This window comes from Trachurus japonicus, chromosome 1, assembly GCF_045865225.1.
Source record: "Trachurus japonicus isolate A0001 chromosome 1, Traja_1.0".
NCBI classification, from domain to species: Eukaryota; Metazoa; Chordata; class Actinopteri; order Carangiformes; family Carangidae; genus Trachurus; species Trachurus japonicus.
This window is the reverse complement of record NC_140907.1, coordinates 13,040,264-13,066,876: the sequence shown is the minus strand read 5'-3', so window position 1 is coordinate 13,066,876 and position 26,613 is coordinate 13,040,264. Positions and strand designations below refer to the sequence as shown.

At 41.0% G+C, this 26,613-nt stretch overlaps 1 protein-coding gene across 1 annotated transcript in view; it reads right to left on the bottom strand.

Annotated features, from left to right (window-relative positions):
• Window positions 1-1,498: 1,498 nt before the first annotated feature.
• The window catches only part of helz (helicase with zinc finger), a 51,051-nt gene continuing 25,936 nt past the window's right edge, over window positions 1,499-26,613 (bottom strand). Inside the window, exons 18-33 of the mRNA XM_085773337.1 lie at window positions 26,381-26,559; window positions 21,195-21,313; window positions 19,826-19,971; window positions 18,413-18,560; window positions 15,038-15,221; window positions 13,776-14,004; window positions 12,389-12,677; window positions 9,762-9,807; window positions 8,769-8,956; window positions 7,921-8,125; window positions 7,713-7,795; window positions 7,072-7,585; window positions 6,162-6,429; window positions 5,308-6,043; window positions 4,217-4,511; window positions 1,499-4,061 (exon numbers count right to left, since the gene is read on the bottom strand). Coding sequence (XP_085629463.1) covers window positions 3,631-4,061; window positions 4,217-4,511; window positions 5,308-6,043; window positions 6,162-6,429; window positions 7,072-7,585; window positions 7,713-7,795; window positions 7,921-8,125; window positions 8,769-8,956; window positions 9,762-9,807; window positions 12,389-12,677; window positions 13,776-14,004; window positions 15,038-15,221; window positions 18,413-18,560; window positions 19,826-19,971; window positions 21,195-21,313; window positions 26,381-26,559 — 4,060 coding nt within the window. The 3' untranslated portion in view covers window positions 1,499-3,630. The remainder of the gene's footprint in view (window positions 4,062-4,216; window positions 4,512-5,307; window positions 6,044-6,161; window positions 6,430-7,071; window positions 7,586-7,712; window positions 7,796-7,920; window positions 8,126-8,768; window positions 8,957-9,761; window positions 9,808-12,388; window positions 12,678-13,775; window positions 14,005-15,037; window positions 15,222-18,412; window positions 18,561-19,825; window positions 19,972-21,194; window positions 21,314-26,380; window positions 26,560-26,613) is intronic.

Below are 26,613 nucleotides of genomic sequence, written 5' to 3'. Positions count from 1 at the left end.
GGTGACGTATGGAGCAATATCGGTAGGTGCTGACATTTTAAACTCAGCTTCATTTGAAGAGTCAGTACTCTTCATTTTCAGGCAAAGATCATGTCAAACTCATTTTTTTGAACATAAAGATGTGTGAAAGGACAAAAAAAATAAAATAAAAAATAAAAATGAAGCATTAAAAACAAATCAGCCTTAAGAGAAAAAATTGCAAAATAAAATCCCTTTAAAATGTCTTTGGCTCAATCTCTTCTACTTCAAAAATAAATAAAAGTGTAGCTGAAGAAGCAGTGAAATATTAGTATTGCACAACTTCAGAGATTAGCCAATGACTGCCTTGTGGAAAAGAGATTCCTCCAAACAAACGTGTCTGAAAGCTTCGTCAATTCACCACACACCAGGGAGCAACCTCAGCTTTAGCCCTGCTAAGTAACTGCAAAAAAAAAAGAAAGAAAGAAAAGAAAAAAGAAATACATGACCATTACATATTTGATTGACATGTTAGTAAATTATTATAATAATAGTTTTGTTGATAATGTCACAAGTTATTGTACACATCAAATAATATACCAAAATTTGACTCTGTAGGTTGAACAAAAGCTTTTTTTTTTTTTCTTCTTTTCTTTTTTTCATCCACAAATCAATACAAACTGATAAAAACAGGGATAAAAACCAGCCAGGTCATCTCAACATGCATGAAAAGAAAAACAGTCTTCACATTAACAAACAAAAAAAAAGCAAAAAAAAAAAAAAAAAAGAGGAAAAAAAATTCCATGTTGATTGTTACACAGCTGTAAAGTGGTGAGAAAAACAGAACAGGACAAATCCAGCAACATATACTTAAAAATATGTATTGTACAGTGAAAGAATTCATCATCTTTTAACAGTTGCAACATAAAGTCTCCTCTTTGTCAAATCAGTCAGACACCGTCTTTAAAAAAGAAAGAAAAGAAAAAACAGATTTTTTTTTTTTTAAAAGTTACAACGACATGTTGCAACTACCAGCTGGGTTGTTGTTGTCCATTTCTAGAATTATTATTTTTTGTGAATTTGCATAATTAAAAAGGGCATACCTCTTCTTTGAACAGCTTCTACAAAATTGAGGCGCTCCCAAAGTTCTTGTTTGTAAATACCTAGAAAATGCATATTTACAAGTATGTGTTGTTCTCTGCTAAGTCAAAAAATCTGGACCTTTGAAATTACAATGTCACAACTTAAAAAGAAACCATAGCCTGTGTGAAGCTCTCTGCTGACTTGTTCAGAAACACATCTAAATAGTTAGCTGTGGGGTTTTAGCTTTCTGAGGAACGTGACATTTCAAGAGATTTAATGGTGACTAACTGCCAGCGGGATGAGCTCATTACAATTAGATCAATCTGCAGATAGGGCAGTGACGTTTTAACAGTTAATGAATTACACATAATAACAACAACAAGCACTGGATGACAGTCTCCAGTATTGCTTTTATCATAAAAGGTAAAACATTGGCAGCTATATCGTTAACGGCATCTTTTCTTTAAAAAATATTCCACTATTGTGGGACTCAAATCATCGGGGCTTCAGGATGTTCAAGCAGTGAAATTCATGTGCGTGAAGCTGTGTGGCCTCGCGTTGCCAACCGATAACAAGCAGCTGTCTGACTGGATTTAAAAGGTGAATGTTCCTGTGTTGGGTTCTTTGAGCGTTTTGGGACGTAATAGAAAAATGCATGTGGCTGGAGCAGACGAAAGGCATGGTCAGCACTTTTTTTTCCCACTGTCACTGCATCAATCAGATCATCCTAAAAAAAAAAAAAAAAAGTGGAGTGTTTGTTTCTTTGTCTTAACAAACAGGAACAACTTCCACAACATTACCGTTTCATTCTTAAATATGCACAAGACATACCAAGTCAGACCTTTCTGAACAGCTTATTGTGTTTTTTTTTGGTTAAATCTCAAGCAGGGTGTTTAATGCCCTGGTAATTGGACACTGTGATTAAGAAGTGTGAGATGCTTTTGGCTCTGAATTCTATGGGGAATTGACTGTCTGTTTTGAGGAACTACGAGCAAATATGAGCTCAGGAAAGAGTTGAGTGGTTATTTCTCGCTGTAAGTTCATTTGAGTGAGAGATTCAGAGTCATACAGAGAAAATGGAAGAGGATCTTTGGACAATCCACCTTCCAGCAGTAGTAAGTGGTGATCTGTTAAAGAAAGTAACACTAGAGCTACAGCAATTCCAATAAGATAAAAAGGCCAGAAGCTTTTCACACACACACACACACAATGCTCTTTATGTTTTCCAAGATTTAACCAAAAAGACTGAACTTCGCTGTGTTCAAAAAGGTCTGACAGGCGGCTTTAATCACACCCTCAGTTTCAACTTACCCATCATGACATGCCACTCTGACCTCACCACTCTCTTCACTTTCAAAAACCCTCAAGAGTACTGAAACTTTTCAACAAACAAACAGAAAAATATCCAGTCCATTAGAGACTAAACCAACAGAAAAAAACAAAACAAAAAACATTTTGTATCCCCAGCAGTTATTGAAACAATTTCCCTGGTGAAGGTTTTGTTGAGAAGTAACTCTGTCACAATGCAATGACTGTCTCAAAGAAGAAATAAAATGAAACAGACAAAAAAAAAAGAAAAAAAAAAAGGAAGAGATAAAATGAAAATGAAATAAAAATGACCAAGCACCTGCCACAGGCGAAGCAGTTTGGGATAATCTTATCACACAAAGCAATGTCTGGTGTTGTCTGATCCTTAAAGCAAAAACAAGGGAGGAATGACATGGTCTGTTGCTAGTTTCACACCGGCTCTATTGTTGCTGATGAGGCAATGGTGAAAAATAAAATATGCTATCAATATTTTGTATTGTTGTTTTCCAGTAAATAATCACATTAACTACTAAATCACTGAAGGTGATTCCCAGGTAAAGATGTCTAAGAATTAAGGATCAGAAGCCAATGAACAAAAAAAAAAAAAATTCATAATTCAAATGCTAGCATGATACAGGAATTTAAGGACATGTCTGTGGCATACAATTCAGTCTTTTATTTTCTTTATATGTACAGATTAGAGGAAAATTATCTACTTCTATACATTGTTCCATGTAGTTTCTGTGTCAGTTGACCACTTAGCTTTTGTCCATTACCACAACTACAGTAGTCTGAAAATCAAGACGTAACGTCCACTCAAAACTGAGGAATACAAAATGAGAAACATACTTATTTAGCAACCAACAAAACCAACTTCAGCAAGGAAAAATAAACAGGAAGCTAAGTGGTCAACCAAGTCTCGCCTTTTTTATTAATTTTTTATAACTTTTTTTTAGCATTACGTACATATACAAGTGTAGATAATATAAGTATATATTCATATATACATAATGAGTATGTATATATACCAGTAATGCATTCATTATATATACTTATTTTCTTCACAGATATGTGAAACAGGAGAAAAGATGACTTACAAATAAAAAGTTAAAATGAAACAAAATGCATAAAACAAACCTACTGATAGAAACAATTTATAAATGCACTTTGCACTATTTTTTTTTTGTTTTTAGAGATAGTTTTTCTTTTTTTGTTTAGTTTTTTTTTCTTTTTTCTTTTTTTTAATCTTATCACTTATTAATAATGTGGGAGAGGTGACACTCATTTAAAGTAGGAATAGTACCCATTGCTACCATTTGAACTTCCTATTCTCAGCTCTTGAAGGAGGGAGAGAGGGTCGCTGTTCTTTTTGACCTGTTCAGGGCGAACAGCTCGGGGCTTGGGTGGCGCACGGAGGGCACTCGCATATGACATGGTGGGTGGCTTATTTAAATTCGGAGCCCCCGGGTTGGGCTCTGTGGGAGCCTGCGGCGGCGGTGGTGGCGGCGGCTGCTGCTGCTGCTGTTGTTGTTGTTGTTGTTGTTGTTGTTGCTGCTGCTGCTGCTGCTGTTGCTGCTGCTGCTTGTTATTGGGCATGAGAGGAGGAAACTGTCCAAGGTGCTGAAGGGAGTTGAGGGAGTGTGGGTGTGTCTGCTGTGCTGCTGTGGCCTCAGCCTTCACCTGCTCCTCTGTCTGACGAAGGGCTTTGGAAGCTAAACCGAAATCATGAGAGGTAAATGAGACTTAGATCGAACATTCGGTTAAACAACAAACTATGATGTAATACACAATATGATTCATAGTTATGATTTGGAACAACAAAGCCTGGCGAGATGCTCCCGCCAGCAGTATATTTGGAGATACCTACCCAGAATTTCCCGGTGTTGGGCTAGTGTGCCGGCTCCGTTACATGGAATGTTCTGGAACGGACCGGGACCCCCACCGTTACTGGGCCAAGGGTCGTGTGAGGGATAAACGTAGTGGGCGTGCGGGTGTTGTTGATGATGCTGTATGTGCCGATGGGGGTGGTCCTGGGGGTCTGACGGACAGGGCTGGGGCTGCTGGGAAAGGGCGTTGTGGGCGTTGGCTGGAGACGGTTCATCTGGGTAGCTGGAGGAGATGCGGCGCTGATAGAGAGGCCGACCGGGACCCCGGGGTTCATACTGTGTATACAGTAAAGAAGGTAAGAAGGATGTTAGTCTGACTGGACGGCATTCATTATGAGCTTCAGAAAAAGAAAAAAAACCCCCACCTCTTTACAAATGTTTGTCGATAACTATTTTATACTTTTAAACTTTTTTGAAAATGCATCTTCACTGTGGAAAAAAAACATCTTTGTGCTTATTATGATGACAGCTCCTGGCCAGTCAGTGCCTGTGTGTGTGTGTTTGTCTTAGGTGTCAGAGGAGGCCGAGGAGAGGAGTCTCTCTCTCTCTCTCTCGGCCCTGCCCCCAATCCCTTTCTGTTGTGTTCAGCCTTTGGTCTTATTCTGCAGCATGCAACACCTTTCACTACACTGTTCACACACAACCACTTTCAAATCAGACTTGTAATCAATAGAAAACAAAACTGAGCATAGCAAATATCTGTTTATCTTCAAAAGTTCTATTTAGTAAGCAAAGCCATGAGTGCATCCCATCTTCTTTTTCTACAGCATTTGAGCTACACAGTTTAACGTTCTTTCTGCATCTCTTCTCAAATTTGTGTGATTTAAGCCCCTAATTATCCACATTTGCCTGTTAGCATGGATCATTAGAAGACTTTGAAAGCTCTGCTTCATGCAAAATTTACAAAAATATTAGAATGAAGCCTGACTGGACTAAAAACATTATAATACTCAACATCAGGAAAGTATTCCCCCGTATGGAAGTGAATTGAGCAAGACAGGTATGAACCGCGAGTGAAACCTGACCACATATAAATCACACATCGCGAGCCAAATGGATAAATAATTCTTACGTCATCTACGTTGTGAAGGGCTGTGGCTGCTGATGCTCTGGGGGACAGTGGGTGGTAGGACTCCTGGTCTGGACCTTGACTCTGTTGGTGTTGCTGCTGCTGCTGCTGCTGCTGTTGTTGCTGCTGCTGCTGCTGCTGTTGTTGTTGTTGTTGTTGTTGTTGTTGCTGTTGTTGTTGTTGTTGTTGTTGCTGCTGCTGCTGCTGTTGCTGGTGCTGATGGTGAAGTTGCATCAGGTGGACTTGCTCTTGTCTGCTGGGGTGAGCCATGATGGGCAGTCCATAAGGAAGGCCGTGGCCCTGGTTCCCTAACAGGTGGTTTTGCTGCGGTGGGCTCACTGATGCAGCTCCACCGTGGGACCACTCTTGCAGAAGGTATTTGACCTGGGAGGGAGGGGGGCTGGCGGGGTGAGTTGGTGGCTGATGTGGGTAGCTACCAGTGTTGTACAGAGGATTCCCCGGGTGCTGCTGCTGCTGCTGCTGCTGCTGCTGCAGGGCTGGATTGTTGAGAAGGTTGTCGTTGAGGAGGTTGCGACCGGTGTCATGGGAGTAAGGTACTGATGGGAAAGGGCCGGCGTGATTGGAGGGGGTGGCTAAAGAGGATGAGGGGTCACCTGAGGCACGGGACTGGGACTGCCGGTACTGGAGGAGACGAGACTGAGGCGGGGGCTGCATCTCTGCTGCTTCCCTGGGTTCAGGCTGCTCCTGTGGGGGCATCTCTCTCAACAGGCCTGGGTACCTGGGATTTAAAACATTATTTCTTTACATTTGAACTTGGCATCATGCTTTGTAGCAACAGCTAATAAAATCAGCCAAGTTTCACATGACTAACAACACAAAGCTGTATCGAGTCTAACCTGGTGTAAGGTGGTCCAGAGGAGGCTGAAGAAACAACTTCATCCTCCATGTTGGCACTAAGGCCCCAACTAGCTGCCCGGAGCAGTTGATGGGGGATGCGGGCCATGCCGGGTTGAGCAAGGTGAGCGAGCTGTTGAGGCAAAGGGAAGGCAACGTTGCCGGGGAGGAAAGGGCCCGCAGCCTCCCCCCACTGGCCCAGCCTGGCCGCCTGCTGCTGCTGCTGCTGCTGCTGGCTCAGAGCCTCGAGAGCCAAAGGACCCTGGAGGTCTGAAAGAGGCAACCAAGTGATTAGTCATAAGGCTCATTTAAGCTAAACGTTAGATACAGATGTGTTCATTTTGTGTATACAATGCATCTTTTTTTCTGAAAGCTTACAGATGAGCAGTTCCACTGGAAATCTTGGGGGCAGTGTGGCCGAAATACAACCAAATGACGCAATGACAATATATATTTTTTATTTTTAAATGGCCTTCTTCAACAATGCTGGGTCCAGACTTTGGAGGTATATGGCAAGTGATTATCCATTGTTTACAGAGGGGAGATTTTGGAGGTTTGTGCATGGAAGGATTCATCCAAACTTGCATACTTAATGCAATTTATTTTTCAGATAATCTATCTGACCAAATTGTATTCATCACGAAGAGCATGATTGACATTCAAAAAGTCAGTAGCACCAATCAGCATGAGGTCTTTTGCAACTCCCTTCTCCTCAGCTTCCTTTTATACCACATTTCACGCTGAAATGGTAAATGCTATTAACTGAAAATAAATTGGTGAGTGACAAATGAGATAATTAAAAAAAAAAAAAATCATTTAGGTAATTAACATCACATCTTGCATTCCAAAGTGAAACTTGGTTCAACCATTTCCCTTGTGCCAAAGTATGGAATAAGATAGTGTAACACTCACCAAGACCATCTCCCAGGTTTCCATCCTGTCCGTCCTCCCCAAAGCTATTGACCCTGTTATGCTGCGACAGGCCCGGGTGGTGTGCTCCTGGGTGGCCCATTGGAGTCCTAATGGAGCTACTCATCTCCTCCACCCCACCGGGCTCCGGCCCATCCATAGTGGGAGACTGGACCGCCCTGTGAGGAGGTATGGGGCCACTGAAGAAGGAAGCGTTGTGGCTACCACCAGCGTAGGCAGGACTGAGCTGTTGCTGCTGCTGTTGACTTTGTTGGCCCATTCCTGGGTGCTGAGGCTGGCCGACCCGATAAGGAAGCCTGGAGACTGGGTACTGTGGGGGGAAGGGTCTTCCACTGGCAGGATGTGGAGGGAAAGCTGGGTTGGGTGGGGCCAGGTGGTAGTTGAGGGGTCTCTGGGGAGCCGTGGGGTCTTTTCGATGAAGCAGTGCGTTGGGAAATCCAACCAGTCCATCTGTCTGTGAATCTAGACTTTGACTTTGGCCAGTGTCTAAATCTCCCTGAAACAAAAATAAAGAGCATTAGAAAAAAATTGACAATTAAGTCGTCATCACAGATTCACAAAGCTCTTACCATAAGATAAGTAACGTCAAGTAAAAAACAAACAAACACAATGTCACAGCTTGCCTGTTTTTCCTTCATGTCGGTGGATTTCCTCTCTGGAGTCTGAAGACGGCTCTGTTCTGACTTTGGACATCCTTCTAATTTACCTAAGAAGTCCAAACCAAAAACTTTGAGTCTAACATTACGATAAAAATACATGACAGTCATGACATATAACAACATAACATGCTTTTGGTGGCTGATTGTTGCAGAAAATAAACTCAAGGCCCACCATTTCTGATGGGGTCTGCCTGCAGCTCCTTGTCGGGGCTGGGCTGACCCATGCCGAGAGGAGAGGGGTGGGCTACCCCACTGTATGGTATTGGGGAGCCTCGATTCTGGGCCTGTAATAGATTGAAGTTGTAGGCCATGGCTGCAGGATGGCTCATGATGCGAGGGTCCACAGCAAAGCGATTCTGGTAACCTGGCCAAGGCAACTAAAGAAAATAAAAGGACAGACAGTGGAATGAGCAGATGACACGAGTCTGAATTACACATAGCACATCACTGAGAATGTTAATTATGAACATTAATGTATGAAAACAACAAACCTATTGTTTAGTCCTTTCATTATAATTGTGATCATTGAATTGAATTGAATTGACTTTATTGATCCCCGAGGAGGGACATTTTTTTGTCCCAGCACCACATAACAATAAAAAGGCAAAAACACAATATACGTATATAAAAATAGACAGATAAATACTCTTGGCATCATGTACACAAACCATCATAGAAGTGTGATGGTGATGCCTATGCATTCATTTATTTAATTTTATTAGTACAAGAGACCATGTGGAATAACCATTCATTCATCCTCCATTCAACAAGACTTATTCTACAGACAGCCTTCATACATTTGTGTAATGTGACTCAAAAAATAGCATAATGACAAAGCAATCAGTAAATCTATAATTAGTAATTTTAGTTATTTGAAATAGTTTAGCCTGGGCTGCCAACTATGAATAAGAAAAAGTTGAAATAAATGACTTTCGCATTAGTTGCAGTTCTGCTCTTAGACTGGCCAAGTAAGAAAGGCCTATGTATCTGTCAGTTTGTAACCAGAAACAGAGAACTCACCGGCAGGGGCATGGACATGACCATGTTTCCACCGTACACGGCAGGAACGTAGAGGATACTGGCTCCTGTGTGAGGATCTATCCTCTGCACAGGACTGGGTGACTTTCCCATGCCAGCTGGTGTTCCACCCAAGGGTGGTGTGAAAGCCCGAATAGGGTTTCCCATCAGCACAGCCGGATTGGGTTGGACTGCAACGAGAGAAGGTTGCAAGTTAATACAAGTAAAAGGCAAGTGGTGCTTAACCCTAATGTGATGACACAGCGATGGTGAGAAGCACACAAGACGTGTCTAATTATTAATAGACTGGGAAATGTTATAAATAATACACTGAGAGATTCAATAGGAGAGGATGAAAAATATATACCACTGACGGCAAACCAGTTTTAGAGTTGCCATGAAGCGTAGAAGGATTGTGATTTGCACAATTAGATTTTTTTTTTGCTTCAGCTAATGTAGCTTGCTGACAATCTGCAGTTGTACGTGTCTGAAACAAACTGATTGTCCTCCCCTGGTGAACATCATATTACAAACTCCTTGCTGTGCTGTTCAAAGCTGCGCTGCTGACGATTTCAGTAGCCTCAGGCCTTCATGCATCCATCTGGGCTTCTACATTAGATTGGCTCATATCAAGATGTCAACATGTGTGTTTGTATGTGTGTAGCAAGACAGCATAAAAAGAAACAACCAGAACTATTTTATTGTTGCTGTTGTAAAGCCTAACCACAATATACAAAACATAGTGATGAGAGTGTAATAAGGACAAAGTGTGATAATTATCTTTGTATGTAACACTATATGCTGTCAGTTTTCTGTCAACTTAATGATTGCAGAAGCTTGTGTGATGAGCTAAAGCTTTAGAGGGATACTTTATTTTGAAATGGACATTAGAAAATGTTACTAAATAATGCTAATGATATTGAGAATATGGGCAGACATTTGTCACAGTATAGAATCTTTTTCAGACAATCAACATGGCCAGTTTGTTTAACTCACCATATCCCTCAGGTGGCAGGTGCTCTGTGTGGTTTGCATGTTTCCCCTGTAAGACAAAAGAATCATTAGGAAGTGATGAAGGACGACAACAAATCCATATGGAGGAGAAAAGAGAGGGTTAGTGAGCCGTGTAGTGTGGCCAAGTGTGGAGTAAAAACACAACGCCGGAAACTATAAAGAAATATAACTGAGCATACAGCAGTTGCAATACAGTCCTGACTATCCCACATCTGTCACAGCATCTATAGGAGCACCAACTCAGCAGAATCCAGCCTGCCAGCAGAGCTCAGTGACGTGAATCCATAATATTAATGTATTGTGCAGATGCCTTCTGCTCCTATAGAATCAGCAGTAGAAAAGCTAGGTTGCATTGGAGTCACATGCATCTGCAATATTAAAATTTAAAATACCACCACTACTACGGAGGTTGGATAAAAGTAAAAGCAACCTGTACAAATTTGTCTTAAAATTTGGTCAACAAACACAACCTTTTTAACTAATAACACACAACTAACTGTATTCTTCTACACTGAACACACCAAACTGGTATTATTATTAACAGTCTGTCCCACTTCACTGTGGCGTTGACAGGTAGTCCTCAACAGGATGTATGCTTATTGGAGGAGGCAGAAATTAATGATATCCGTCAATCAGGTCGATACAAACTAATCCGGTTGACCACGGAGAACACTTCCACAAGCCTTAGATAGACCATGTTAGAGTCACTCAACAGAGCCAAAGCACCAAGATGTGTTAAACAAAGCAAAAAGCCTCATACAAATCACAATCTGTCCACTGTTCCTTAAAATAGCCAAACATCATACACAACAGGGATATTAAATGTTTAGATTTGACACTTAAGATGTTTTTTTTTTTTTATCGTAGTACCTTTCGTATTGGCATTATATGATAACATACAAAAAAAAAAAATTAAAGCAGCAAATCCTAACACACTGGATAAAGTGGCATCCATAGGGCAGTGGTTATTTTAGTGTGAATAGAAAAGTGGACCCCAGGATGCTGCTGAAGGTTTGGATGACTTCTCAAATAGCAGGGAACTGGTAAAAATAAAAGGGGTTGCTTATTTGATGTTAAAAAATACTAGATGGCTATACAGTGGCTGTCAAACAAGAGCACTGGTTGCCTCTGAAATTAGCAGTGTTTGCTTGCCAATGTATAGAAGAATAAGTGGCATTAAGTTATAGGTTTGGTGGCAAGACACAATAACAAGAACAAGACTGACAGCATGTATAGATAAACAAAAATATGTGTTTAAGAGGAAGTCAAATAAGTTTTCCTTTTAATCGTTCCTTATGTCACAGAAAGTATAAGGTCTGATTTTCAAATACATTAAGAAGTAGTAAATACTTATTTAATTTTGTCTTCAACATAATTGTGCGGAAGCTGAAACTACAAACAGCAGAACACTAAACCTCTCAACATGAAGTCAACAGAGAAATATATTTCTGGCATATATTTCTTGTATGGGGGCCTGATAATGAAATACTATATTCTTGATGTAATTGTAATTACAAATTGTATTCAGTGCCCTAAGCCTCAAGATATACAAATATTTTGTTTATCGCAACATGTCTGCCACGAATCATACCTGGTAATAATGATCAACAGAAAAAAGTGCATAAAAATATATATATTTACATGCTTTTGTGCCACCTAAACACAATAACTGACTCAAACAGCAACATTCAACCCAACAGGTTTTTTTTTTTTCCTCCTATATCAGAAGCTGTGGTGAGACAGTTATTAAAATGGGCATCATTCTATTATTAAATGATATTTGTATAGCGGTAGATTGTTTTTGGCTGTGGGTGCATCAGCCATATACAGAGGTGCCAAGAATGGAGTGATGTGCAGTATACGAGGAGGGAAACAATTCATTGCGTATTGCGTACTGGCTGCAGTGTCTGTGTATGCTGTGTTGTGAGCTCCATTGTACGTACTGTGGAGAGAGTAAGAGGATGTGTGTGTGTGTGTGCGTGTGTGTACGTGTGTGTGCGTGTGTGTGTCTCTGCGGAGGTGCGGCTCATTAGGCCCAGTGGGTGATGGCAGCAGGTTGGCAGCTGTGGTGATTTCGTTAACCTTTACCTCAGGGCAGGAGGGAGGACAGACACACCAAGACATTTCAACCCGAGCTAAACAATCAAACAACACATCCTTCCAACCTGTAACACTAATTTCCTATTGGTGTTGTTGGGTTGTGTTTGTGTTGTTCTGGGGCTAAAATGAATGACCACCAAGTCATTTCCTGTGGTCAAAATTAAACTGAGTAATTTTATTAGATATCTGCTTTGTACCCATCGTACCCGTCAAAGGCTTTCGTCACTTTTCCTCTCTAAAAAGAAGCAGCACTCAATTTATTTCTGATAATTTGTTTGCCATTTCCATAAACCAGCACATGGTTACTCTGCATTACAACTCCTTAACTCTTCCTTTATTCCTTTCAATTCTGCCTAAATGTATGCAACACAGTCAGGGCTATTTTTTTTTCATCTTCCCAAATTTCTACAGTTTGCTGTGAGGATTTCTAATGCAGAAAGTGAAAGAAATGGATGGGAAAAAATAAAAATGAAAAAATAAACATTCCTTCCACTTTGGAAACGCCTTACCTTAGGGGGTGACTGCTGCTGCTGTTGCTGCTGCTGTGGACCCTGCTTGTTGGAGGCAGGCTGTGCATGCTGAGGATGTGGATGATGGTGAGGATGGAGGGCCTGTGAAGAGGAGTGGTGTCCTTGCATGGGTCTTAGGGCACGTGGGATGAATTCTGGGGCCAGTGGGTTGAGAACGTAGGTCTTCTTGAGCTCCAGGGCCTCCAGCTGGGCCTTGATCTGCTCAAAGGTGATGCCATGGAGGCTTGAGTTTTCGTGGCAGATGGAGATGAAATGCTCCCAGAATTTTCTGAAAAAGGGAAACAAGAGGAAACAACAGATGGAGAAAAGTTTTACTTGTATTCTCCTTTATCCCTCCTTGTTTGGACTGAGTGTTTCATGGATCATCTTGTTGAATTTTTCCTGCTGGCAGTGTTAACAAATTACTCCTTGGGGGTTAAATATAAAAGTCAAGTCTGTTTAAAACAAACTAAGCTAAAGTTAGCTGATAGCTAATTCACATTGACAAACAACACAAAACAGACATCAACAAAAAAACAAAACACCAACAATCAAACAAAGGAGATTTTGACCTTTAGTTACACCTCAACTCATCTCAGCTAGTGCCTATCCACCGTTTCTCAACACTTCCTTCAGTCACTTCTCTGACCAGGACCTTTGGCTCCTGAGAGGAGCTTCAGCCTTGGGCAAACAATGCACTTGTTCTGGACACATCACAGTAAATGCTCTGCATTTGCAGGCTGACATTTAGAAACAGCGAAGGACCTGACATGCTGCGATAACTAGCAGACACAACTGATGGTTGCTATGGAGATTGGCGGTTGGGAAAGCATGGAGATGGGCTGAAGAGATTCAAAAAGAGAAAGGAAGCAGTGGCCAATGGTGATCCTCTCATACATATATGAAAAAACTACGGGGCGCCATATGGCTCAGTGGGTTGAGCAGGCACCCCATGTGCAGAGGCTACAGTTGTCACTGTAGCTGGTCCCGGTTCGATTCCCGAAACGGGTGGGCCTTTGCTGCATGACATTCCCCCCTCTCTCTGCCTCCCCATTTCCTGTCTCTTTCTACTATCCTATCAATGAAAAAGGCAAAAGCCCCAAAAATATACAAAAAAAGAGAGAAAAACTATGATTGCAACCAAAAGCTTAGCATATGGAGGAAGAACTGGTGTCTGCATAAAAAGTTAACAAACCGGTCTGAAATTTACTTGATTGACTGGCGCTCAGTTCTCAGAAAAAGCGTGTTGACACACGTGACGTTGCACATTGCTCATTTTTGTTGCGCATGCCTAGGCTACTTGCGTACCAGTTATGTGCACCCCTGATTATAACATTAAGCAAGATCTGATACGTCAGAGCTTTAAGTCAAAAGTGCTCATATTTACCTGCAGCGCCCAACAGAGCACAGTGCTATGGGGTCTCCCACGACTGCAACCAGGGATTGGGCTCGGGTGATGGCTGTGTTGAGTAGCTTGTAATTTGAGAGAAAGCCATAGTCAAGGTCTTCTGTTGAGTCCTCCACTAGCTGTTCTTTGCGTTTGATGGCCGTCTGTTTGTGCTTGCAGGTATGCCGTGTCCGCACCGTGCTGAGGAACAGCACCCGGAACTGTTTACCTGCAAACAATTATCAAGTATGAGTATTATGACCTTTCTAGATAGAAGTCCTATACAAGTCAAACATTTCATCAAAAGAAGCTACGTCTGTTGGAGAAATTTTCTGTTAATAATTTCTAATAATTTAGAAACACATGTAAGATTAGTTTATGGCTAACACGTTTGAGGAACACAGTTCTTTTGACGAAGAAAAAGGCAACAAAATGGCAATGATTGAAAATCATGGGTGAACTTAATTTCTTCATTTGCTGCCATGAAATTTGATATCAGTAGAAACTGAACCCACTTTCTAAGCTCGCTGCTAAAAATACATAACAGAAAAAATGGTCTCGGAATAATTTAATTTTCTCATGGCTGACAGAAATGACAAACAAACATCATCCAAAGGTATGTTATAGTCAAATTTAAAGCACCAGCTGCTGTACGGTTTTCCTGTGTATGTGTCCACACGCTTCATATGTGACTAATGAGGAAGTTAATTAACCATGCAAAGCAGCTGGATGCAGTAAGCAGGAGCTACATGGCACTGAAGCACAGGAGCAGCAGCCTCAACACCTTATATTGGTACTTGATGATGTGAAGGGCAACATGAACACTGATAACTGCAGTGGGACATAGTAAGGATTAGTCTTTAGGGTAATGGAGATGTGCATTTTAACTGCTGAGACACACAAATCATCTCACTCACACAGACCCCATTTCATCATTGAGAAATTCTGAGACCTTTGGGGATTTATGCTTTTCAATTTGGTTGTGTGCAACTACTGTGCTTTGATTGTCTGATCACAGCTGCTTTTTTTTCATTTTTCATTTCCTATGATTTGAAAATGATCATAAACACCATCCACATAACAAAAAGAATCAATTCTTAATCTATGTTGTGTCAGTCATGCTTGGAGTGGGCAGCAGCCCAGCATAAATCTCACCATAATCATATATTGATAGTGTTGTAGCTCTATTTTCAGTGTTTGTGCCACTGACTTCACAAAGTAATATTCTGATACAAAGCACCATGGTTAGTGCTATTTCTCACCTTGAACATTGAGCACTCTCTCCACGCTGACCTCATGCATCCGCTTCTTTCTTAGCTCAGCACGAATGCGGAACACCTGGTCGGCATACGGCGACACCACACCAATGCTGCCCTCGTCCAGCTTGCCCCAGGCCACTGGCCACTTCTTGCGCAGCTCCTCCACCCGCTCCACAATCTCAAATACCTGGGGAGATGGAGGAGCAGCATGATGACGGAGGGGAAAAAACAACAAGGCTCAAATGCAAGGTGTCCTCACACCATGGTCCACACACAGACACACAAAGACACACACATTTGTGCTGTATGGCGTCATCAAAATCAACCCACAAAACAGAGATGTGTCTTGGTGAAAGTGAACACAAGGTGAAACCTTTGAAACCACTTCATCATCATCATACAATTATAAATTCCAAATGAGGCCTAAATATTACACAGGCATTTCCATCTGATTTGAGCTGTGGGTAAACTGACGCATTTAGACTTTAAAAACATTTTAAAAATATTCAACAGTAAATCACCACTCTGTAGCAATTTTTGCTTCAACTGTACAATGTATTGATCTGACTTATTTTGATCACTATAAACTTAAGTGTGTAGTGATTAGGATATTGTGTCCAATCCACTTAATATTTCAAAACTGAACAAATGTTACAAAAATAACCCTATTCACTGATATTATCAATTCTACTTGGCTGAAAGTATCGCCATCATGATTACAAGGTAGCGGTTATCATTTAGTTCTGGCTCCAGTAGGTGAGTTTCACAGAAACTTTAGAATCTCGGGTTTGCAAGGTGTTCACATTTGCGCTCACATGAGTTTTAAAGTCGGAATTAATATTTTGAGTCCTATTTTTCATTTTCATTTATTTTTTTTATCATGAGTAGTTTTTGCTCAGAGCTTTGGCATACTGCTGGAGGCTTTGTACTGTCATGGAAATATTGTCTCACACTTGATGCTAAGCCCATCAAAGACATTTTCACAAGACAAACAAATGGACACGCTTTTGTCAGAGCATTTGTATTCCGCAAGATTATGATAATGTTGGAAATGGTTTGACATGGGTGCTGTATCAAAGAGACGGGTGGTAATTTATATGGCATTGTTGACAGTTTGGGAGCAGGATCAAGATGCATCCATGTTTAATTGGTGAGAAGATGTCAGCAGTGGGTCGGTGGTCGGAGACAGCAAATGACCAAAACTATTTCAGTCTGCACAGGGACCAATCAGAGACTGGCTCTGAGTGAATCATGCATCTTTAGTGTCAAAGCTCTTAGTTGGCCTCTTAATTAAGCTGATGGATTTCTTCTTCAATTATGATTGAAAGACAGCAGGCATTCCTATTAATGGTGATGGAAGAAACAGTGCTGAATAATTGGAAAGTAAAAGGCTGATGAATATTATCCATAAAACTTGTTAAAATTAAAATGGATAAAATACTAATAATTCCTACTCTAATCTGGGTCAAATCTGTGTTTTTCATGGTTCATCAGTTATCACTCATGTCTTCTAAAAATGTGGAAGTTTGGTTTGTTTCATTTTTTGCTGATTATTTAAGATGGTCTGGCACCATTACATCTCAGATGTAGCTTTGTCACACTGACGGAGAGAGACTCAGACTCTGCAAATGATGTCTTTACTCAAACAGCCAATCATGCAGATACAGGTCAGGAGCCTCAGTTAATGATAACAACAAACATCAGAATGTGGAGGGAAAAAAGTGATCTCTGTGAGTTTAACCATGACATGATTGTTGGTGCCAGACTGGCTGGTTCGAGTATTTCAGGGAGTGTTGATCTCCTGGGATTTTCACACATATCAGTCTCTAGAGTTTTTACTCAGAATGGTGCGAAAGAAAAAAATTCTCAGTAAGCATCGGCTCTGCAGACACTTTGTTGATGAGAAAGGGCTGGGGAGAATGGCCAGACTGGGTGAAGCTGACAGAAAGATTAGTCATTCATGGTTTGAAAGCCACAGCCTATCTGGGCGTAGTTACTAACAATGAGTATCCCTCTATAGTTGCAATACACCACCTTCTAATGGTTACTTCCTGCATGACAATGCACCACATTACAAAGTTAAAGTAATCTCAGAACACAGGGTTTCCCCCAGTGTATAACACTGCCCCCAGCGGATGGCTATTTATTTATTCTAATTTATCTCACTTTTAAATGTGACCAGCATTACAAGGTTTGTTTTAATGGTGTTTTCTCTCTTTCACAGTCACACACATACACTGGTGCAGACCGAGGGTTGTACAGTATGTGGGAAAACGGGAGATTGACTGCATGCTGACAAATTTGCAGAAATAATGTGTTGTGATCATATCAACATGGAGTAGAATTTCAAAAGCATGTTAACAGCATATTATGGAACTCATGAAGAGTTCAGGGTATTTTGAGAGCAAAGGAGGCCTTACACAGTGTTAGTATGATGCTCCTAAGAAAGGGCTTGGAAACGAGCGCAGACAGAAAAACATATGAGACTAATGCAGCTTGAAGATGACAGCATGTTCACAGCTGGACAAGAGAGGAAAAAAAATATCCAACATTAACTTGTCAATGTGTGAGAGGTAAGGGGTGAAACTAGAATATAGGGAAGCCTCAGTCAGTTCATGTCGTAGTAACAACAGGATTGCCAGCCAAGAGTTAGTTTTAGTTTTTTCAATATCTGAGAATTTGAGTGTTGTCCCCATGTTGATTTGCTTATTATCAGACTGGATACAGTACATGTATCACCATAAATAAATTAAATTAAATGAAACCAAATCAGTGAGCAGGAGAAACTAATCCTGATTAACTTCTCAATGATCATGTTTTCATGCTTAAAGAGTTGAATGGAACAAGGCTATTCTCTATTATGGTTTAGTTCTAAATGTAAGACATGCATTTAGGGAACAATTGACGGATTACTGCATGACACTTTGTGGGACTTTTGTACAATTCATGAATACATTTGTTTCACAGCGCATGTAAAAGTAAAACACAAGTGGTGATGTAATTTCTGTTGTATAGTTACAGGAATTTAAACATTTTGAAGATGCAGGCATTAACCTCAATAAATTAACTGTTATTGCATTAAGTATATTATGAATTATGAATATGAAATATGAATTACAAAACTTTGTATCTGAGAAATTGTGTAATCCTCTTAATGACATTCAGCTACAAATTTAAGATAATTCATAATATGTGGGAAACATCAGATACGACAGCAGAGCAACAGAAAATGATGACTTCAATTCGTATCCAAGACCACATTGGCAAGCTGCCACCATTGAAAAGATATGTGTTTGTGTTTGTTTAACTTATGAGGATCAGGTGGAACTCATATTCTGTTTTGTCTGGGTGAGTTTGCAATAATACTCTGACATATACCTCTGCATTGTTGTAGTAGGCAGTGCTGTTCTTCTCCTGGACATCTTCTCCTCTGGCTGTGAAGAAGGTTAGAGGGTAGAAATCCTTATGGGAGGGCTGCTTCCCACTTGCCATTAACTTCCCATCATAAAATAACTCTGATGTGTAGCTGTAGGAAGAGAAAAGAAGGAGGTGGTGAATGTAAATATGAGAGTAGAGATTGTATTGATCAGAAATCACAGCCAATTTAAGCCGAATGGATGTTCTTTATGAATTTTATTATAAAGATCAAATCTGTGTGCAGTTAAGGAGTACACAGAAGCAGAAGAGTTGCTTGGTGAGTGTTCATTTGATGTGAGCGGTCAGATTGCTGCTCATGCAACAAAGAGACAGACCGGCATGAAACCTTAAAATTGAATGACAGACAATCCTCAGCATATCCTCTGCCAGTAGCAGGGTTGGAACCTGTAACATGTTTCCAAATCACACCTGAATCCAAAATGCTAAATAGCTGGCAGTGTACGAAGCCGTCTGCCAGGACCTGCCTAAGTAACTAAGTCACGCATCGACACAAGAGCCTGTCCACCTGTTTAGATAGGAGCTAGCATGCGTGGCTAATGGGAACATATCAGTTTGGTAAATTGACCACAAGAGGAGAGGAAGGAGAGAAGCCAGTATGACTGTGGTCAAGTTTATCCTTTTTTCAAACATCTCTGTTAACTGTATCATGCCTCTGAAAATAAATCCATCTCCAGAGCTGTCCACTCTTCATCTCTATCCAAGTGCTCAACTTCAATACTTTTATCACCACAAACTACAGCCTGCACAAGCAGGCAGTGTATAGTATTCCCTCACTCAACAGAGTTAATTATACAGTATATCGCCTGCTCTCTTTCTCCTGGGCTGTCTGCCTCTCTCTATTTGTCACTGCTCCGCACACATTTGCACACAAACAGGCAGATGCCCAGCAACACCACACACACCCTCACTCTGTGTATGTTTGTTTAATCCATAATTTAAGATTTTTTGTTTACGTTAAGAGTTTTTGTGAATGCACATACATGGAACAGACATTATTATTGTATATATTTTGGAAAAGGTACATACTGATTACTTGTAAATGTTCAGTGTGCGTGTGGTACCCTAGGATTGTTGACCAGTCAAACATTTTCTTTGTGTCTTATATAAATTCAATCTGGACTTCTGTTGTTTTGTCATAGGGCTTTTGTCTACATGAACACAGCCATTATAATCCCTTTTCCTCTCTGGACACAGGTCCATCAGATCTTCTCCTCTGCTGCTATTCTATATTATCTTCTATTCTGGCCCGTCCTCCCACCACATCTTCTCTCAAGTATCTCATCTTTCCTCCATCCTTCTCAGTCTTTACTCCCACAGTTTCAACACAGGTCAGTGTTGAGGGCTCACACCTACTTGATGATAGCTTCATGGGAGCGGTAGTTCTCACAAAGGAGGATGCGACAGGGGTACTCCGGAGGGTAGTGCTCATACAGTCGGTCCAGCAGTGACACGTGCAGGTTACGCTCCCGGGCAAACTCGCTGTACACGAATGGACTGAGCTGCAAATAAAGGGACAGAGAAACAAAGTTAGTTTCGAAACATGTCGCAGGTACTTGACTGTTCTCTTCTTGACCTTTTTTTTTTCTTTTTAGCTTTGAATTTCAGTTTGTTATACCAATTTAACAGTCTAACAAACCAGTGTCATGTGGTGACTAAATAACATAGAATCCCAGTGATTTGAAAACAAATTAAATTTTTTTTTATATATATGTATAAACCAGTCAAAGTTACAGAACTGCTCTAATTTGGTGGACAAAGCAGAACAATGTTTGACCAGTAGGATTTGATTACTTCTTGTGGAAGCAATATCAAAAGTCTGACCATGTGCGAGTGAATAAAGCATAAATCAATTTACACAATTTCGGTGTGTTGCTTTCCTCTGGTCCTACAGTGGCATGATTTATGATGATCTTCCCATTGTGCTTTGATTCAAATTGGGTTACACATTTTCAAAATTGCAGACGCCCACACAAACATGCAGACTCATTTACCTTTTCTCTTTTGACCACTGCCATGTACAGGGCGGCTATTTATCTGAAGCTTGAATCTTAATTTAAGCCCGCCAGTGAGAGAGAATCAGTAAGCTTAAGAGGGCCCAACACAGTCAATAAGAAAGCAAACGATCAATAGAGGCCTTAGCCTTCATTGACAATTCAGCTCCTGAATGGAGGAGGCAACCTTCCACAGAGGAAACGCGGTGACTGAGAAAGAGACAAATGGATACACGGGTAGATAGTGTATTTAAAATCTTTTTTTTTTCTTTGCTCAAAGAAATGGCTGAAAGAAATTAAGCAATTAAAGTATACCTCGCCCTCACTGCCTACTGATAATTCTATGCACAGGAGGAAATAGGGATGTAAGCCCTTGTGTTGGCTTAGAGAGCTTGAATGACATGAGCTTATATTTATGTTATCTTTGGTTGAAGTGGTCTCTAGAACCACAGCACTACAGTGGCTGCTGTCTGTTCTTTTGTATTAGAAGTAGGCAACAGTGAAGTCTAATGCAGCGCAAAACACAAACGGAGCTGCTTTCTGTCACTAATGTGGCATCTCTTCCTCTATGCCTTTATTTGGGTCAGTCTTCAAACATCTGAGACAATGGACCCAAGTCCCTGTAATGTGCACCGACATTATCCTGTGAATTATAATTTAGCAGGTTGTATTTTCAGTCAAAATTCAAACTAGATATTTTCTAACTGCCTTTGTTGACTCTGTTCACTTACCTGCATGTGGTCCCCAGCCAGCACGATGCGAGTGGTCTTGCTAGCTAGAGCAAAAGGCATGATGGTTTCACACTCCATAGCCTGGGCTGCTTCATCCAGTAGGATATGAGAGAACAACCCTGCAAAAACACATGGGACACCAACATCAATCGAGCTGTATTCAGTTTAATCTACGTTCACTAATGGATTTGATTTTGCAAATCCACCAAAAGAACAAATTCACTTCCACTTAATTGTGTTGAGCTGAACCAGTCCTCACAGTTTGAGTGTTTAGCTATCCATAGCCCATCTCAATCTTTAGGCCAATAACTCAAATTATTGTCTCATAACAGGGTAAAAGATTGGTAATTATTAAGTCAATAGTTTCCTAATCCATAACACTTGGAGAAGTCTGATATTGCTTGAAACTGATTTGATCATATCTATCATTTATCATGAATCCACAAAGTTAGCATCTCCTTATGACATTTCAACATAGCTTTCCATTGACTCATACTATGCCCTCCCAACAAGTTCTCCAAGGTTGTCTGAACAAAATGCCTGGGGGCATTTTGGATTTAAACATTTGAGGAGGACAAACGTTATGAAAACACAGCTGTCATTCTTTGTTGAAATTCTGTAGAAACATTGAACTCAGACATAATTTGACAAGATTCAGCTTAGATGTACCTCGGGATGTCACTATGATTTAGAAAGAGACTTTCTCCATGTTGTCAGATCAAAGCCCAGTGAATCAAGTTGAATCAAATGATTCTTACCAATCACTATACATTTCCCAAAAGATTTTTGTTTACCTGGAGCATTCAAACAATTTAACCATGGCTAATAAGCCATTTTTTCCCCTCTCCCTCTTTAAACCAGCCCTGCAAACCAAAGGCAGGGTTTTGTGGATGTTTTGAAAGGGATGAAACAGTAGCCTAACCCTGATTTAAAAAGCTCAAACGGTGCTCAGCAGTATGAAGGGAGGGGATGAAACGGCATGGCAAATGAGTGCTGGAGCAGGAAGGAGAGAGAGGCTGAATAACAACCAGCGAGCAGCCTCTAAAGCCCAAACACCATTTCCACAGGAAACTATATGCAGATATGAAATGTGACGGTTGGAAATAACAACATAAACTCTGTGACTGTCAAGAAGTAAACAAACAACAGGAACATGGGCAGGCAAGAAAAGAGGCAGAGCAGTTTGATTTGAGGCAAAATTCACTCCTTCATATGTGCCTTAGAACAAACGCCTGCAAAATGTATTGATCCCCCCCCCAGCTGTCAAGCCTCAAACCGGTGTTCTCTCTGAACTGTGTCTGCGACTCATTGGAGCACATGGTGGTTTTTGTTCCTCCACTGTGGCCCTGATAAAAATGTATACACAATTATATTGTACATAATTGAGTACATCTATTAGAGCTTATGATGTGATAAAATGCCCTTTCAGAATAATGGACCAGACTTAAAGGGATAGTTCAACATTTTGGCAAATTGGCCCATTGCCATAATCGCTATAGTCATAGCAATAGGTTCGTTACCTTTAATTGTCGGTGTAAGCTATTTTTAGAACAGAGCAGCGGAGCGGCAGGCTGCTCAGGGCTATGCTATGGAGGCTAAGAGAATTTCTTGGTTTTCCTCATCAAACTCATCAAATACACAATCCAACAACTCCAAAAGGCTGTCGTGGACAAGTTGTGACCTGCACAATCACCACGCTGTGAGATAACAACACAACGTTACCAGACAGAGTTGTTTTAGAGGTAAATTCATGCAAAACCGCTGATGCGTGTTACGTTCAGGGACAGTTTTTCAGCAAGCAGACTCTGTATTTACCCTGTATTTACCTCGAAAACGGCTCAGTTTCGTAACGTTCCATTATTATCTCATAGCGTGGTGGTTGTGCAGGTCACAACTTGTCCACGAAAGCGTTTTGGAGTTTTGGGATTTTGTATTTGATGAGTTTGATGAGGGAAACCAAGAAATTCCTTTAGCCTCCATAGCGTAGCTCTGAGCAGTTCGCCGCTCCGCTCCTCCGTTCTAAAAATAGCTTACACCGACAAATAAAGGTAACGAACCTACTGCTATGGCTATAGCGATTATGGCAATAGGCCAATTTGCCAAAATGTTGAACTATCCCTTTAAGTGTACATGCAATGATGGAGAAAAATATCTTGACTAAACATATATATACCGTATGTAGAATAAATATGGTTACATTCCATCCTTTTAATTATGTAATGATCTCTCTAACAATAATAGAGCTACTAGACAGTGAGGAAAGATTGTCACTTATTCCATTCACACAGTATAACTTGCATACAATTATGCACATGAGTAATCTCTGAATCGTAGGCATAAACCTTAAGTGATGCACTTGAGCAATCTCTCAATAGTATATATAAAGGATGAGTGAGCAGCCAAGCTGCACAGTGTTTCGCTGTGGGGAGAATCATTTCAGGCGGTGCAGTTGAAGCTTCCACTGAGTTCTTCATTTGTTTCCTATCTTGCACAACAACGCAGCCATAGGGACTTCATAAAGATGTGCAACCGCTTAAATCATATCGTTAATTATTGAGGCAAGGCACTTTAGTTGACCTCTCCTATAAATTGTGGTCAGCAACAGCCCCGCTGTATCCTGCCTACTCGTTTTCATTCAATTCACATGAATACGTAAGGGCCAAACAACACTCACAAATGATGTACACATGGGTCATTACAGATGGGAATGTTTCTCCAGGCAGGGAAGCAGAGATTAGGAGGAAGGCAAGGAGGAGGGGGGGGGGGGCAGACATGGTCTTTATGAGCACCAAGCAGAGCAGACAAACAGGCAGCGGTGAAGGAACATGGTGCTTAATGCTTCACCTGGAGAACAGCTGCCTGCCTCTGGGAGCCTATCTCTGAACTGGGGAGCAAATTACATTTCTGTGGCTGCTATCCGTCGCTAGACCAATAATGGTGTTCAAATTCGACAAAACAGTGGTCAGAGAAAGAAAGTAGAGATTTTAATGCAGAGGTGAAAGAGATCAGAGGTACAGTGTTGCTAACGTGATTTGGGTGAGAGATGACTGTTAATAATAAATGTCGGCTCCTCCACCTCGCACACGCCCAGTCTCTCACATTCTCTTCCTGCTATTTTAACACTGTACAGTTGACTGGGAAAATCAGATCTGTGAATGTGAAAGGGTCTACGCAGGTACCTAAAAGGTTTGAAAGCTTTGTCAAAGTAACACTGTTTCTTAATTTTTCTTGGATGTGTTTTGGTGCCTTTCATCCACTGTGAACCCATAAGCCGCCAGCTTATTTTCAGATAGAATCATTCCCCTATTGACTACATTATGAGCCACAGTCTTAAACCTTTATCACCATGCTGCAAAGTCCAGTAGTCTCCAGACACAATAATATATGATACTCAGCTAAGCCCTGGTCTGCTGGGAAGTGAAAATATGGCATCAAGTGTCCAAGTCTGTCCTGTACCTTCATATTAGTTAATTTATACCATTTTGTTTCCAAATTGGTTTATATTACGGATTCAATCTCCTTGTGCTCAAGAAATAATTAAATGTGACGGCAATTAGAGATAACTGTATTACTGTCCTGTGACTGTCCAATTCCAGGGATGTAGTCGATTCATAACAGCAGCTGGCAAGATGGTAGACAAACACACAGCTACACCGCATGTCACGTTAGGGAGACATCATCATCATCATCATCATCAAAAAGAAAGAAAAAGCTCATGTCTCCCCAACAGCTGAATTTCATTCATGAATACAGAGTTTGCTTTTTTGTACTTCAGTAGAGAAAAAGGCAGAAAATCAAACCAAAACCAAAATACATCTAATGCCGGGCTGCGGAAGAGCTGCTCAACGAAAATTGCGTGTGAGCCGGACGCGCATTTCTGTTCAAAGATTTTTTATCTTCACGTGTGGGGTCTCACAGATAAAAAATCTGTTGAGATTTAGAAAATCTTCATGTGTGTACCAGGCTTTACATGAGTAGACATTACAATTCCTTGATGGTGCGTGACAGCATTAACACATGTTCATTTACAGACGGAACACCAAGCATGTACGGTTCCAACACATATCTAGGCCACAGAAGATGAAAATCAGCAAGTCAAACATAAATTACATGACAGCTTAACCATCTTTTTTTGGGGCGACCTCTGTGTTTGGGGTGGGAGATTTATTATTGCTACTTAGTAGACTTTCTGGCTCCCAGTTGCCTCGTTTCCTGGCGATTTTCATCACCGTTGAACACCAGGAGAGCAGGAGAGATGAAACGTGGGGAGGAGGGCTAATGATGTAAAGTACATTAGAAACAGGCAGATGGTGTTCCCAAGCAACAGACAAAGCCCCTCCGCTGACACATTAGAGTCGGTTATTAGCCTGCACTGACAAATTGGTTTGTTTTCAATGTTTTTTACACGACTTAAATGACTTCCATCTCTCTCTAAAAGGTGGGTGGCTGCCAACACTGGGTATCAGAGTCACTGGGGATGACCAAGGGACAGGAAACTGGATGCTCTGAGCAGTGCCTGCATATCATTTTGAGTTTTTATGTGTTGACTCAATTCTATGTTAATATCTGAGCCTGTGATTTTTTTTGTCATTGTTTTGGCATTTCTAATATTTTCTGTCTCATTCACATATGGTTCACAATAGGGTATAAGAGAATTCACCACATTAGTTGTTGTTACAGACTGTCAGACTTTGATATTTAATTTTTATTCATACAGGGTTATACACTCTACACTATTTTTCTGGTCACTAACCTGTTTTTGTATGTCTGATAAAGTATCTGCTCATTCTTAATATTTACTTGTTTTGTTTTTTACTGTTATCCTAATCTGTTCGTGCAATTTGGATAACTGAAATGGCCATCAACAGAGACACTTGCAGAACTCGAATCGCAACTGGAAAAACCCTGCCATGTCCAACCACTCTTTTTGGAAGGTATCGTTTGCCTTTTCAGGATAGGGCAGTGAAGAGAGGCAAAGGAAAGCAGAGAGTGAGACTGTGGGAAGGACATGCAGGACATCGCCTCAGTTGGGAGACGATCTTGTGTTCAAATGCTCTGAGGCAGACTATGCCAAAGTGGGACATGCTCCAACCACCTAACCATTCGAGCACCCCATATTGAACCATTCTCAAGGTACAAATGCATCATCCAGTATCAAGTTGACAAATGAGACTTTTATGACTTACCAGGCTCCAAATCAAGCTGACAGAGGTATTGGGAGGTGCTGAGGGTGACCACCACCACACGGTGCCTGAGGATGTCTTCCCTCGTTGGCATCTGGAAAGTGATGTGTGTGCCGGAGATGAGACAGTACTGCTGGACCACTGGGTGGACCGTCTTTACCCAGCGGTTCCTGAAGTATACCCTGGAGACGGAGAGACAAAAAGGACAACCATCAGGGCAAAAGTATACAACTAGA